This window comes from Heptranchias perlo, chromosome 24, assembly GCF_035084215.1.
Source record: "Heptranchias perlo isolate sHepPer1 chromosome 24, sHepPer1.hap1, whole genome shotgun sequence".
Lineage (NCBI taxonomy): Eukaryota > Metazoa > Chordata > Chondrichthyes > Hexanchiformes > Hexanchidae > Heptranchias > Heptranchias perlo.
The window spans coordinates 48,522,104-48,538,520 of NC_090348.1; the positions used below are offsets into that span (position 1 = coordinate 48,522,104).

Genomic DNA, 16,417 nt, shown 5'->3' on the forward strand with positions numbered 1-16,417 from the left:
CAGTGTGGAGGATTGTATAAACTATAAGCAGAATCCCTCCAAAGGGAACACCTGCTGCTCACATGTACAGAAACTTTGGGAAAGAAACAACTGACGAGTTGATAGTTTGGTGAAAATGGACCAGAACTAAGAAATATCCTTTTCCCGAAGACGGTACATTTAATATGGATAGAATTAAGTGACTACAAAAATGTTTAAAAGACAGAGACCCGGAAAAGAAAGGGTCCTTTTGTTTTGGTGTACTGTCTCTTTAAAAAGCCTGTCCTGATTGTGAGTGTTTTTTTTGGTGTTGTGGGCCACACCCCCTCCTTACTGCATCTTACATGTTTTCTTCTTTTGTGTGTGTTTTGTCTTGTGTTTAATTCTGATATTGCTGAATTAAAATTGGAGTTATTGAGGTTAAGTGACCAATTAAATTCTGATTCTTGTAAAATGTGAGCATGTCAAATTCCAGACATGGGATCTTCTCAAAAAAAAATTGGCATTTTGAATTTTTTATCTTGTGATTGGCTGTGGTTAAAAAAAAATTAACGAGAAAAAAAAACAACTATTTGGTATCACCGTGATAGGAAAAGTCGGAAAGCTGGAACAGCTCGGAGCGTTGATTATAATCACACCCACTAAAAGTAAAAAAAAATGAATTGGAAAGCTATAGTTGTGTATGACGAGCAAATTATAAAACTTACGAAGACTAACTGTAAACTAAAATGTACGATGGGAGATGTTATTTCCCGGTATTCATTTTTTTTTAAAAAAAAGAATTTATGTGCAAATTACGTTGATGTATGCTGAGAACGCTGCGTGAATCTGATATCTGACTCCGTCGGTTTGTTAAAAAGTTAACCCTTCCAAGGACACCGACATCTGTTTTCAATTCACCGAGACAAAATGAGGTTTAATTGTAAAAGAACAGGTAATTCTTTAAATCTGCACTTTATAAGTTACAGTTGCAGGATGATCTCTAGTTGTAAATTAAACTGATCTTCGAAGCATTTTGTGCTATTGTGATTGATTAAACACTGCGATTAAAATAAATCTCAAAAATAGTGTGCAAATATGTAGTGTAAAAGTAATCCATAAATGTGAAAAAAAAATCAGTCAAACCTGTGTGAAGAGAAATTTTGATTGTGGAAACTTAATCTCAGAGGGAGAAGTATCGAGTTACTGTTACACGAGAGAGCCAGTTTATATTAACCCCTTCCATCCCAAGAAGCCAGACTGTCATGCCAAGAGCAGTTCAAACAGATAGAAATGACCCAGTCGGTTGAGAACTGTCTGAGGCTAACCATTACACAGGTGAACATGAGGTAACAATTGGTATAGGTTAGAATTGGAAGTCCATTACTTGAGCTATGTACTGACACAGGGCACTAAACGCCGATCAGTTTTACCCCACCACAGTATGATAAGGAAGTTCGACAAGTTCTGGGGCTATTCAATTTTATTTGAAACTAATAGTAGCTCCAATACAAAATTTGACCATCAGGGGAGACCTTCCCTGACAAATTATATAACTCGCATTGAGAATGCTAAGAAACTTCAACAATTATATCAACACCTCCGAACTCAAGTGTTAAAACAAAGCGAGACATGGAATGGAGGTGGACATCGTAAAAGAGATAAATTTGGACATCTTGAAAACACGGAGATTAGGACTTGGAGTTGGCAATTCCAGTCTGCAGTCCTATGTACATCTGTATGTGGGAGAGACAGTGTTTATTTCAGACAGGCTGCGTGCTCCAGAGAGAGAGAGAGAGAGGGACTAGGCAATTTCTCTCTCCTGTTTTATTTTCTGGATTTTTTTCGGGTAAAAAGATTATTCCTTTGGATAAATAAATAATAAATGATGATTTGACAAATTAGCCCCTTGGGCTCTCAAGAAGAGCCGCAATGGATTTTCTGTGTTTCTTTTAAAACAGGTGACCCTGGTTTTTGGGACCACGTGAGTGTTGATGGTGCAGGATTACCAAGAGTAGTTCTTTGACATAAAATGGCTTTACAAAGTTACGGTGCAACCTTTGCTGGAGAAATTTGGTGCAGGAAATGATCCAGTGGTGTTAAAAATTTAAGACTTTAGCTGCAGATATCAGCAGATACCAAATGTCACAGCGTGGTGATATCAACCTGATTCTCTTCTTTTGAAAACATTTTGATTTGTTTTGTTTTAACCCATTTATTGTCTTCCGAGACAGAGTGCTCGAGGTGGGAAGATATGGGAGTTACATCCAAAAGTAGTTACGAGCACTTCATCTCTACTATAAAAACCACAAAGCCTGGACATAATTTGTTCTTAAATTGGAATTGATAAGGGAAATTTATATGAGTTGCTATTCAAGCACTCGAGATAGAAAAATGTACTTGTAATTTAAGGGGATAATCAAATTATATTTTAAAATAAAAGAAGTCCAGTCTAAATGGTTCCTATTGAATGCTGTGTATCAAGAATTCTTTTCGAGAGGGAAGAAAATTTTACATTGACAAGTCCTGTCAGTCCAACAATACTGCTCTCAAGTTGGGATAATTGTGAAATGATAGAAGGGACTCGGGCACAATGTAGTGGGATATTTTGGGAAACGAATAGCGGTTCAAGAAGAAATTACGTAAAATGAACAAATTTTGGGATATTGGAGCTGACTGTAAATATTGTATCGGACAGTAACATTGATTTGGCAACATTAGATTAAAAGGTCAGAGATTTAGGGTCTCGCATGAAAGATATATTTAAAAAATAAATGAAAATACAGATAAGGAATTGTCTAAGGATCAAATACTGATCATACATTTGCACAGGATAGCTACAGTGCTAGAAACACATGCCCAGACCATTAATAAATTAATAAAAGAGGAATATAACGTATCTTAGCAGGCGGCTGCTAATGACATCTGCAGTACATATGGTAACTGGATTGTGGAACAGACACGAGAGAACCTAGCCCAGATACAGGCAGGGGAAGTACCCTTATGGATAATGAATCAACAAACCGAGGGTGAACCTGACCTGTGGGCATGATGGAGGTGGTACCTCCGACCGGCTGTTAGCAAACAAGAACATCACCCCTTGCCAATTCAGGGCAATGGTGCGGGTGTACCCCACTCAAGTGGAGTGTAAACCTGACGGAGGAGGGCTCCTAGGGTTGATACCAGTAATACCGGTGATGGCTCCCAAAACCCAGGGACGAGAGGTGCACCAAGTACAGAATATTGGGGTAGTGAAGGATGGAATGTACATATCCCATCACAATATGTTACCATATGCTGTAAAAATTAAGGGAATTTGTCTGGAACAAAATTAGAGGGATGTGTTACTAGACATTCTGTCACTGTATGTCCACACAATATTGGACACAGCCCAGAAGCACAGTGTGGGTTTAACAATACCGGTACCATGGAGGCCCTCGGGGCGGATCTAAAACCCACTCAAGTGGCATATGCCGGAGAGGGCGAATATTGTGTTATAACTAATTTGAAAACGTTTAAATATGCCAATCTAACTTGTGATATTTTAAGTCCAGAATTCTACTCCATTCCTGAAGTCCCGGTTCGGATTGGACCCGAGGAACTGGTAGAGATACACCGGCATAACCTCACCACCTTACAAGTTTCTGAGAATATCAAAAAGGACTTATAAGATTATCAGGAACATTTGCGTATCTGACACCCCTGTTGCCTGAATACTTGAAAGCATTGCGAATGGAGATACGCCTCTCTGAGAAGGTTTATTATAACCTACAACAGAACAATAAAAACATTAAGCATGACATTGACCAAATTAAAGTCACCACTTGGTGAGATGACCTCTGGAATTGGGGACTGAATATACAGATCCATCCTTGGATTAGATTAATTTCACATGTATTAGTCGTAGTGCAGTTTGTTGTAATGTGCTTCTTGAATTTCATGGCATGTAATAAATGTAAGCAGATGATGAAGGGTTTGGCAAAGATAGTAAAACAGAGCCTGGGTGAGAATGTCCCCATTGTCTCTGTGGTTTCAACTAAGAAAACATCTTAATGGTACCGGGAGTAGCACCCGCTGGGGTAAGGTGCATGTAAAAGGGAAGACAATTATAGTTTGATAGGATTATCAGATGCTCTGCCTCTCTTCCACCCGGACTGGTGGCCAACACGAAGGGAACCTGGTTAAGATGAGGTACAGCATCTAACGGGATATTGTAGGGATAAAATTTGGATTAAAGGATATAAAGGGGTGGGTCCCAATCTCGAGTTCAAAGGTCAGGCCTAGTAGTTGATTAATTAACCCATAAATCCCCATGCAAGGACCCCGGCAGTGGCGTACCAGAAAAAAAACTGACTGATTAATTAAACTGTTATAAGAGACTGTTGCAGCATGGCATGTCCTAAACTTCTAAATCAAATGAGAATAATTGGCTCGGCATGCCTGATCGTGTGGGTGGAAACTGGCATAAAACCTGCTGCAACCCCTGCTGCAAGTGGACTCAATCGTGTTTCAAGGGAACTGCATGTCAATACTTTTTTATACATGTCCTGTATGTATGCAAAACGTCAAGGTATCTCTAGTTGCTGGGTGTGCTCACATATCCCCATCCACTCCAAGGGAGGCATTCCCCTCAGACCAGACCCCTAACTTCCCAAGAAATAGCAGAGTGGGTAATAAATCAAATTGAAATTAATGGGAACAGAATGCGAGATAGTGGCTGGACGAGTGCGAGAACAAATAAGACAATGTTTGTGAGAAAGCAATGGAAGGAATACACAATCACAACAAAATGTGAAACCAGATTTCGGGGGTGGGACCAACCTAATTACGATCAGACCCATAAACCTCCTTTTCTAGTCCTTACAAATACACCAAGATCTAATAGAACAATATGTTTGAGTAAGAACTCAGTGGGGGGTGATGTAATGGGATGGAGTAATTGCACTCAGTATATAAATATGACAGAAACCAGCATCAGTAGTACCATCAGATGGCAGCCTTGCACAGGCGGCCAAATTTACACAGACAGAATACATGTAAAAAATTCTCCTGCAATAACTGCGTCCAATGAAACTTCCTTTATTTGTGGTCACAAGGCATACCCATGGTGGCCTCAAAAATGGACCGGATCATGTTACTTGGGATATGTAATCCCATATGTCCAACACTCATCGTCCCCGCCTTAATTAAAGGGATGTGTTCATCTACATCATTAAAACATTGAGCATTTCATTCAGTCTTGAATTTTCCTCTAACGTATGGGATACGGTCAACGATTACTCTCCAGTCTGTAGCGTATACGAGTACCACACCACCAAAAGCTCCCCATGTTGTCACTGTTGGAATCTTGCCATTCTCAGGGTCATCGTCCCTGCCTCAATATCCTGCTGGGCAACGAGTAAAGAGGGTAATTACTGAGGCCGACCGATTCTGGGCCATTGCTTTCCCGAGGTGGGGAGTGAGTAAGGCCACCAGAGAAATTATTAAATTAGCCAATATCTGGGAAATAGTTGCTAATGATACGGCAGAAGCCTTAAAGGAAATAAGCGCAGAAATGACAGCCATTCGTACGGTCACCTTACAGAACCGTATGACCCTTGATTACCTATTGGCAGAGAAAGGAGGAACATGCGCACTAATTGGATCTGAATGTTATACCTACATACCTGATAGTTCAGAGAAGATTACTAATTTGGCCAATCACATCCAAAGGGAAGCTGAGAAATTCAAGCAGCCCCCTTCGTTCACTCTTTGGGGCTGGACAACAGGATGGCTGGGTTCTATTGGGACTTCTCTAGTTCAGGGACTAGTCATATTTGTTGTTATAATTCTTATAGCCTATTGCTTTGTCAAATGCTGCTGTGTTATGATGTCCAATCTGGGTACACATATAGCGCCCACAAATTTGATGGTGCAAGTAGGGGTGACACAGGATGAGGTGACACAGGAGGAGTTTGAACGTCTGGATGGAATAATGCCTTATTAAAGTGTTGTCCTTTTATATATATATATAGGACAAAAGGTGGGGATGTGGAAACCATAAAGCTGACCATATTAATGTAGAAATACTGAACCATAAAAGAAGCAAAGCATGATGGAATAAGTTGACCATGTTAGCTGACCAGCTGAATACAATAGAACGCTTATGTTCGGTTCCCAGCAAAGACACACAGAAGAGCTATTGTCTGCTTCTGAGATAACTGTCTGACCAGCAGAAATGAATGACCATATAGCCTTGAGACTGAGTACAAAACTGATAATAAAAACACTTTCTTAGGGGAAAGCCACTTTCCCCAAGACATTGTCTCGTGATGTTGAACAGGCATCGGAACCAAAACGGTTGGGTTCCCTATTTTTGATTGACTAACCACTTGACCAATGAGAGTGTACATGTACGCCCATATTCTATGATGGACAGACATTACTAATTGAACCGTATAAAAGTTAACCATTTCATCTGCTCAGCGTAGAGTTGGTTCCAACCATTGCTTGGACACAGCTTCCAACTTGTACAAGTTTCTTAATAAATTCTTACTTGTCTGAATTAAGTGCTTGGAGTTAATGCATTGTGTATAATAGGTAATTAAGTTTCGATATCTCACTCCTGAAAGGTCTGGCTCTAATTTTTAGACTGTGCCCCCTACTCCTAGAATCCCCAACCAGCGGAAATAGTTTCTCTCTATCCACCATATCTGTTCCCCTTAATATCTGATAAAATTCGATCAGATCACCCCTTAACCTTCGAAACTCCAGAGAATACAACCCCAATTTGTGTAATCTCTCCTCGTAACTTAACCCTTGAAGTCCAGGTATCATTCTGGTAAACCGACGCTGCACTCCCTCCAAGGCCAATATGTCCTTCTGAAGGTGCGGTGCCCAGAACTGCTCACAGTACTCCAGGTGCGGTCTAACCAGGGTTTGGTATAGCTGCAGCATAACTTCTGCCCCCTTGTACTCGAGTCCTCTGGATATAAAGGCCAGCATTCCATTAGCCTTCTTGATTATTTTCTGCATCTGTTCATGACACTTCAATGATCTATGGACCTGTACACCTAAGTCCCTTTGGACATCCACTGTTTTTAACTTTTTACCATTTAGAAAGTACCCTGTTCTATCCTTTTTTGATCCAAAGTGGATGACCTCACATTTGTCGACATTGAATTCCATTTGCCACAGTTTTGCCCATTCACCTAATCTATCAATATCGTTTTTAAATTTTATGTTTTCATCGACACTGCTTACAATGCCACCAATCTTTGTGTCATCAGCAAACTTAGATATGAGACTTTCTAAGCCTTCATCTAAGTCGTTAATAAATATTGTGAATAATTGAGGCCCCAAGACAGATCCCTGCGGGACTCCACTAGTCACATCCTGCCAATGTGAGTACCTTCCCATTATCCCTACTCTCTGTCGCCTTTCGCTCGGCCAACTTCCTGACCAAGTCCGTACTTTTCCCTTGATTCCATGGGCTTCTATCTTAGATAACAGTCTCTTATGTGGGACCTTATCACATGCCTTCTGGAAGTCCATATAAATAACATCCATTGACATTCCCCTGTCCAGTACTTTAGTCACCTCGTCAAAAAATTCAATCATCTTTGTCAGGCACGACCTACCTTTCACAAATCCATGCTGGCTCTCTCCGATTAACTGAAAATTCTCGAGATGTTCAGTCATCCTATCCTTAATTATAGACTCCAGCATTTTCCCCACAACAGATGTTAGGCTAACTGGTCTATAATTCCTTGGTTTCCCTCTCTCTCCTTGACCCTAGCACCAGGGAGGCAACCTACCATCCTGGAGTCACGTTTGCAGCCGCAGAAATACCTATCTGTTCCCCTTACAATTGAATCCCCTATCAATTGAGGAAGGACAGGCAAAAAGGGAAAGGAGGTGGGGCAGCATTGTTCGTAAAGGAGGAAATCAATGCAATAGTGAGGAAGGATATTGGCTCGGAAAATCACAATGTGGAATCTGTACGGGTGGAGCTAAGAAACACCAAGAGGCAGAAAACTTTGGTGGGGGTTGTCTTTTGGCCCCCAAACAGTAGTGGAGATATAGGGGAGGGCATTAAACAGGAAATTAGAGACGCAAGCAAGAAGGGTACAACTATAATCATGGGAGACTTTAATCTACATATAGATCTGTCAAACTAAATTAGCAATAATACTGTGGGGGAGGAATTCCTGGAGTGTGTACGTGATGGTTTTCTAGACCAATACGTTGAGGAACCAACGAGAGAACAGGCGATCCTAGACTGGGTATTGTGCAATGAGAAAGGATTAATTAACAATCTTGTTGTGCGGGGTCCCTTAGGGAAGAGCGACCATAACATGATAGAATTCCTCATTCAGATGGAGAGTGAAATAATTGAATCCGAAACTAGAGTCCTGAATCTAAATAAAGGAAATTACGAAAGTATGAGGTGTGAGTTGGCGATGATAGATTGGGGAACTTTACTAAAAGGGATGATGGTGGATAGGCAATGGCTAATATTTAAAGAATGTGTGCAGGAATTACAACAATTATTCATTCCTGTCTGGTCGCATCTGAGTAAATGTGGAATACTGTGTACAGTTCTGGTCACCCTACTATAGAAAGGATATTATTAAACTCGAATGAGTGCAGAAAAGATTTACCAGGATGCTACCGGGACTTGATGGTTTGACTTATAGGGAGAGGTTGGATAGACTGAGACTTTTTTCCCTGGAGAGTAGGAGGTTTAGGAGTGATCTTATAGAAGTCTATAAAATAATGAGGGGCATAGATAAGGTCGATAGTCTAAATCTTTTCCCAAAGGTAGGGGAGTCTATAACGAGGGGACATAGATTTAAGGTGAGAGGGGAGAGATACAAAAGGGTCCAGAGGGGCAATTTTTTCACTCAAAGGGTGGTGAGTGTCTGGAATGAGTTGCCAGAGGCAGTAGCAGAGGCGGGTACAATTTTGTCTTTTAAAAAGCATTTGGACAGTTACATGTGTAAGATGGGTATAGAGGGATATGGGCCAATTGCAGGCAATTGGGACTAGCTTAGTGGTATAAACTGGGCGACATGGACATGTTGGGCCGAAGGGCCTCTTTCCATGTCGTAAACTTCTAGGAAAGGTGGCTCAACCGTGGCTTACAAAAGAAATTAGGAATCGTATTGGATCCAAAGAGGAGACATATAAAATTTCCAGAAAAAGCAACAAGCCTGAGGATTGGGAGCAGTTCAGAATTCAGCAAAGGAGGACAAAGAGATTGATTAAGAGGGGAAAAATAGAGTATGAGAGTAAACTAGCAGGGAACATAAAAACTGACTGTAAAACCTTCTATAAATATGTCAAGAGAAAAAGATTAGTGAAGAGAATTGTAGGTCCCGTACAGTCAGAAATGGGAGAAATTATAATGGGGAACAAAGAAATGGCAGAACAATTAAACACCTACTTTGGTTCTGTCTTCACAAAGGAGAACACAAATAACCTGCCAGGAATGTTAGGGAACCAAGGGTCCAGTGAGAGGGAGGAACTGAAGGAAACCAGTATTAGTAAAAAAAATAGTGCTCGGGAAATGAATGGAGCTGAAGGCTGACAAATCCCCAGGGCCTGATAATCTACATCCCAGAGTAATAAAGGAAGTGGCCCTGGAAATAGTGGATGTATTGGTGATCATCTTCCAAAATTCTATCGACTCCGGAACAGTTCCTACAGATTGGAGGGTGGCAAATGTAACCCCACTATTTAAAAAAGGAGGGAGAGAAAAACCAGGGAATTACAGACCAGTTAGCCTAACATCAGTAGTGGGGAAAATGCTAGAGTCTATTATAAAGGATGTGATAACAGAACATTTGGAAGGCATTAACGGGATTGGACAAAGTCAGCATGGGTTTATGAATGGGAAATCATGCATCACAAATCTACTGGAGTTTTTTGAGGATGTAACTCGTAGAATAGATAGGGGAGAACCAGTGGATGTGGTGTACTTTGATTTTCAGAAGGCTTTTGATAAGGTCCCACACAAGAGGTTAGTGTGCAAAATTAAAGCACATGGGATTGGGGGGAATATACTGGCATGGATTGAGAATTGGTTGACAGACAGGAAAGAGAGAGTGGGAATAAACGTGGCTGGTGGTTTTTTAAAAATTCATTCATGGGATGTGGGCGTCGCTGGCGAGGCCGGCATTTATTGCCCATCCCTAATTGCCCTTGAGAAGGTGGTGGTGAGCCGCCTTCTTGAACCGCTGCAGTCCGTGTGGTGAAGGTTCTCCCACAGTGCTGTTGGGAAGGGAGTTCCAGGATTTTGACCCAGCGACGATGAAGGAACGGCGATATATTTCCAAGTCGGGATGGTGTGTGACTTGGAGGGGAACGTGCAGGTGGTGTTGTTCCCATGTACCTGCTGCTCTTGTCCTTCTAGGTGGTAGAGGTCGTGGGTTTGGGAGGTGCTGTCGAAGAAGCCTTGGCGAGTTGCTGCAGTGCGTCCTGTGGATGGTACCGCAGGGATCAGTGCTTGGGCCCCAGCTATTCACAATATATATCAATGATTTGGATGAGGGAACTAAATGTAACATTTCCAAGTTTGCAGACGACACAAAGCTGGGGTGGAATGTGAGCTGTGAGGAGGATGCAAAGAGGCTCCAAGGTGATTTAGACAAGTTGGGTGAGTGGGCAAGAACATGGCAGATGCAGTATAACGTGGATAAATGTGAGGTTATCCACTTTGGTTGTGAAAACAGAAAGTTAATGGTGATAGATTGGGAAAAGGGGAGGTGCAACGAGACCTGGGTGTCCTTGTACACCAGTCACCGAAAGCGAGCATTCAGGTGCAGCAAGCAGTTAGGAAGGCGAATGGTATGTTGGCCTTCATTGCAAGAGGATTTGAGTAAAGGAACAGGGATGTCTTACTGCAGTTATACAGGGCCTTGGTGAGACCACATCTGAAGCATTGTGTGCAGTTTTGGTCTCCTTATCTGAGGAAGGATGTCCTTGCCATGGAGGGAGTACAACGAAGGTTTACCAGACTGATTCCTGGGATGGCAGGACTGACGTATGAGGAGAGATTGGGTCGACTAGGCCTATATTCACTAGAGTTTAGAAGAATGAGAGGTGATCTCATCGAAACATATAAAATTCTAACAGGACCAGACAGACTAGATGCAGGGAGGATGTTCCCGATGGCTGGGGAGTCCAGAACCAGGGGTCACAGTCTCAGGATACGGGATATGCCATTTAGAACCGAGATGAGGAGAAATGTCTTCACTCAGAGGGTGGTGAACCTGTGGAATTCTCTACCACAGAAGGCAGTGGAGGCCAAGTCATTAGATGTATTCAAGAAGGAGATCGATATATTTCTTAATGCTAAAGGGATCAAGGGATATGGGGAAAAAGCGGGAACAGGGTACTGAGTTAGACAATCAGCCATGATCATTTTGAATGGCGGAGCAGCCCAAAGGGCCGAATGGCCGACTCTTGCTCCTATTTTCTATGTTTCTATGAAAGGGAGCGTGCGGTGGAGAGAACGGGCGGTGGAGGGAACGAGCGGTGGAGGGAGAGGGGGAACGAGGGAGGGGGGAAGGAGGGAGCGGGGAAGGTGGGAGAGAGCAGAAGGAGGGAGGGGGGCAGAAGGAGGGAAAGGGGAAGGGGGGATAGGGTGGGGAAGGAGGGAGAGGGGGAAGGAGGGAGGGGGAGGATGGAGAGACGGAAGGAGGAAGAGGCGGAAGGAGGGAGAGGGGGGTGGAGGGAGATGGATGTCGTGGGTGGAGGATGAGGAGGGTCGGGGTGGAGGGAGAGGAGGGTGAGGGGTGGAGGGAGTGTAGGGAGAGGGGTGGAGGAAGCGGTGGTGGAGGGAGTGGAGGGAGAGAGGTGGAGGGAGAGGGATGGAGGGAGAGGGATGGAGGGAGAGGGATGGAGGTGTGGAGGGTGAGGGATGGAGGGAGGGGGTGGAGGGAAAGGGATGGAGGGGGTGGAGGGGGAGGAATGGAGGGAGGGGGTGGAGGGGATGGGACGGAGGGAGGGGGTGGAGTGGGAGAGATGGAGGGGGTGGAGGGGGAGGGATGGAGGGAGGGGGTAGAGAGTGAGGGATGGAGGGAGGGGGTGGAGTGGGAGGGACGGAGTGAGGGGGTGGAGGTAGAGGGATGGAGGGAGGGGATGGAGGGGGTGGGACGGAGGGTGGAGGGTGAGGGACGGAGGGAGGGGGTGGAGGGGGAGGGTTACGAGCGGTTCCCTTTATCCAGGGCTCCGGGAGTTCTGTGGGACCGGAGTCAAGAGCTCCGTCCTGCGGTGAGCGGCCTCAGTGCCCGGGGTCTCGGTCTCTCTCCGTCTGTCCCCGGCCCGGGGTCTCGGTCTCTCTCCGTCTGTCCCCGGCCCGGGGTCTCCGTCTCTCTCCGTCTGTCCCCGGCCCGGGGTCTCGGTCTCTCTCCGTCTGTCCCCGGCCCGGGGTCTCGGTCTCTCTCCGTCTGTCCCCGGCCCGGGGTCTCGGTCTCTCTCCGTCTGTCCCCGGCCCGGGGTCTGGGTCTGTCTCCGTCTGTCCCCGGCCCGGGGTCTGGGTCTGTCTCCGTCTGTCCCCGGCCCGGGTCTGGGTCTGTCTCCGTCTGTCCCCGGCCCGGGGTCTCGGTCTCTCTCCGTCTGTCCCCGGCCCGGGGTCTCCATCTGTCTCCGTCTGTCCCCAGCCCGGGGTCTCAGTCTCTCTCCGTCTGTCCCCGGCCCGGGGTCTCGGTCTCTCTCCGTCTGTCCCCGGCCCGGGGTCTCGGTCTCTCTCCGTCTGTCCCCGGCCCGGGGTCTCGGTCTCTCTCCGTCTGTCCCCGGCCCGGGGTCTGGGTCTCTCTCCGTCTGTCCCCGGCCCGGGGTCTCGGTCTCTCTCCGTCTGTCCCCGGCCCGGGGTCTCGGTCTCTCTCCGTCTGTCCCCGGCTGTGGAAATGCATAAAGAGATACCTGACCATATTAACTCTCTCTAATACACCTAACTCACAAAGTTAAAAATGCATGAAGGGATATTTGACCATATTAACTGACCAGCTAATTGACTTTTAAAACTCACATAATAGTTTCTCACGAGAACACATAGAAGCACAATTGTGTCATTACTTTGAGCTTTCTCATGCTGATCGCTGTCTGACCAACAGGAATGGATGATCATATAGCCTTGAGACTAGCTACAGACTTACTGATAATAAAGACAGTTTCTTAGGGAAAAGCACTTTCCCAGGCCTGCGTCCAAAATATCGAGACGGCCATGGGAACTCGAGGGTGGGTTCCCTATTTTGATTGACCAACTCCCTGAGCCAATAAAGAATGTCCGTGTACGCCCATATTCTGTGACAGGTGGGCGTTGTTACTGAGCTGTATAAACGTGAGCTGTTTCTTGAACTCAGTGTAGACGAAGCCCCAACCATTGTTTGAGGTGCTCTTCCACTTGTACAAGTAAAATAATAAACTCTCTCTTGTCTTATCTTTTGTTTGGGTGTTAATGCTTTGTATAGAATAAGTAATATTAAGTTTAAGTTTTCGACAGTTTCTTGGAGGTCCCACCGAGATTGCTTGTGATCCCCGGTAAGTACGGATACAGGTTGTCTGTACAAGCCGCAGACGCACTGCGATTAATAAATGTATGCATTAACTGACGTGACTAATTCTTCCGTTTGCCTTTAGGAATTGGAAGGCGATCATTGGAAATGTGTTTCGAATGGACAAGGAGAAAAAAAAGGGGAAAAGGAACGTGACAGATTACTCGATATTGTCAGCTGAGGTGTTGTAGTAACGGGCTGAGAGAGAGCATTAACGGAGTAGATCTGTGAAACCAGGAAAATAACTCGAGTGACATTGAGGTTGCTGTCTGGGGCCGACAGACGCTCACTGCTCGAGAGGCGCCAGAGAAAATTTTAACATTTGGAACTGTGTGAAATTGTAATTTGAACAAGTCTGTCGTGGTGACAAACGCAGACTGGTGTTAATGTCGCGTAGTGTTAAGGTATACAAGAATCTTGTGTAAGTCAGCTGATCCAACCAATTGCAGACGTTTCTCTCACGCATCGAGCCTGAGCTGGTTATTAAGAGGGTTTTAACCCCACGTGAAGGCCAGGACCCTAAAGTAGGTGTAGAGAACACATGACGTCTTGTCCAATCGGCTGAATTATCAAGTATAGAATTGTGATAGTTAAGATAGGTCTTGATTGTTGTGTAATTACAGTGTGGAGGATTGTATAAACTATAAGCGCAGGGCACCAGCGCAAGCAAAATCCCTCCAAAGGGAACACCTGCTGCTCACATGTACAGAGACTTTGGGAAAGAAACAACTGACGAGTTGATAGTTTGGTCAAAATGGAGCAGGACTAGAAAATATCCCTTTCCCGAAGACGGTACATTTAATATGGACAGAATTAAGTGTTTAGAAAAATGTTTAAAAGACAGAGACCCGAAAAAGAAAGTTGAAAAAGGGGTTAAGTGGGCGGCATTCTCAGATTGGAAAAAAAGAAGCAGAATCAAGACACGAACAGAGTAAAATGGCCAGTAGAAATACTAAACAAGATATAAAAATAAAGCAAATGTTAATAAAGAAACAGTTGCCATTAGCTGTGTCACTATATCCGGCCCTACCCACTGCCCCGGAAAATGACGATGATTATTTGATAGGACAGATGCGAGCCCCACGAAACCCCCCGGCTTATCAGGAGCAGGTACCCGCACTGCCTGAGAACGAAGGGGACCCCATTAACCCTTCAAATCCCCAACCTCCACTTAATCTTGAGGGCGGCGCTACTGGTGGGACAGCTGCCCAGACACCCTCCCAGACTGCGGGCCCAAGTCAGGGTACCCGGGACGCCATAAGACGTAGAGAGGCGAAGGAGGGAGACGAGGGAGAGTCTAGGCCCACCCCAGCCAGAACACAACTGCCCTTAAGACGTTTCCCCAATGTCCGTGCTGCAGACGGGGACCCAGTTTCCATCCACCGTACATGGACAGCCACCGAATTGAGGGGAATGATCCAGGACTTACCGGACCCCTCTAAAGACTTCGAAAAATCTATTGATCAATTGAATACGATAGTCATTTGTCACCAACCAACTATAGTAGATATAGATCAGTTATTCCGCGCATGGTTGAAAGATAATAGATATAAAAGACTGTGTGAGGGCGATGAAAGCTTTGCCTTTATCCGAAACCATAGGGCAGCCAACGGATCAGACGAGACAGTGGCAGATGATGCATTCTGCCAAAATTTATATGAAGTAATGCACGTAAAATTCCCAAAGAAAACAAATTGGACTAAGATTCCAGAAACCAGTCAAAGGAAAGATGAGGATGTTGAGGATTATATCGAAAGAATGGAGAATATTTTTGACCAGTGTTCTGGTATGGCTAAAGATGTATACCAAGTGCCACTCGTTAATGCCCTCGTTAACAGACTCAGACCAGAATTAAAAGACCCACTGTCTCTGATATGCCGAGATTGGAGACACAAAACTATGCCTCAATTGACGTCCATTCTAAAGAATGTTCAGGATCGAAGTAGAGAAAGTAAAGAAAATAAAAGTAAAACTTCCATGTACGCAGAAACAAAGGTGGCTCCAAATGACCCGCTCACCTTATATTATATGGGACATAATAGAGGGAGGGGACGCCCACAACGGGGAGGCGGATCAGGCCCACCTCAACCAGGAGGTTTTGGACATCCCGGTGTGGGAAATCCTCAAAAACCTTTTTATTGTCTGTGTTTTAATTGTGGGAAAAATGGACATTGGCGATCGAATTGTCCTCAGCCCGACAGGAGGTCTGCCAATGGTCCACCGCAAAATCATGCTGATCAACCCACCACTCGACCCCAAGCTCAATTTTGGACTGGGAATCCATGGGGTAATTCAAATTGTAATAATCCCGGAAATTATCCCGCATGAAGCCCTCGAACCCCCCGTGTCAGAAACCTGATTGTCAAATGCCGACAGACTCAGTGAACGCTGGTCAAGAACCATGCCCCTATCTACACATGGGGGGAAAACAAGTGCACTTCCTTGTTGATACAAGTGCTACTAACTTTTTATTGTCCAAAGAAATGGCAAAAGAAGCCCCAAAATCGGATAAAAGTGTACAGTGTGTTGGCCTGTCAGGAGTTACACAAACTATGCAATGGTCAGAACCATTAGACATAAAATCAGAAGTATTCCACGGACAACATGCATTCCGACTATCAGAGGACGCACCCGTTAATTTACTCGGACGTGATCTCTTATGCAAAATGAGAGCCACCATCATATGTCCGGATAGGGGATTAGAAGTGTCTATCCCCGAAGAAACTTATGGAATGTACTCCCTCCGAGAATTTGAGTCACCCGTCATTTATAAATGGTTAATGAACAACAGTGGCTCTCTGGCCATAAAACTTCGAAGATTGGTGGGGTCCCTGCAGTCCGTATCTAGGATGGCATCTGATTACCTCGCATCCCTTAATTTAACCTCATGGAAATACAATTTACACTGTACAGCCTAC

At 44.7% G+C, this 16,417-nt stretch overlaps 1 protein-coding gene across 1 annotated transcript; it reads right to left on the reverse strand.

Annotated features, from left to right (window-relative positions):
* Positions 1 to 5,074: 5,074 nt before the first annotated feature.
* LOC137341803 (cytochrome b-c1 complex subunit 10-like) lies at positions 5,075 to 15,605 on the reverse strand. The gene is made up of 2 exons (XM_068005305.1): positions 15,583 to 15,605; positions 5,075 to 5,329 (listed from the first exon to the last, which is right to left on the reverse strand). Exons 1-2 carry the CDS (start codon positions 15,603 to 15,605, stop codon positions 5,188 to 5,190), a joined length of 165 nt encoding a protein of 54 aa, XP_067861406.1. The 3' UTR covers positions 5,075 to 5,187.
* Positions 15,606 to 16,417: the final 812 nt, after the last annotated feature.

Bases quoted from the DNA above. Each gene is read 5' to 3' on its own strand.
- LOC137341803 (XM_068005305.1), bottom strand. From the start codon at position 15,605: ATGTCCAAAACCTCCTGGTTGAG. The intron at 5,330-15,582 runs GTGGGCCTGATC...ATATTGAGGCAG, and splicing joins TCCAAAACCTCCTGGTTGAG to GGACGATGACCCTGAGAATG.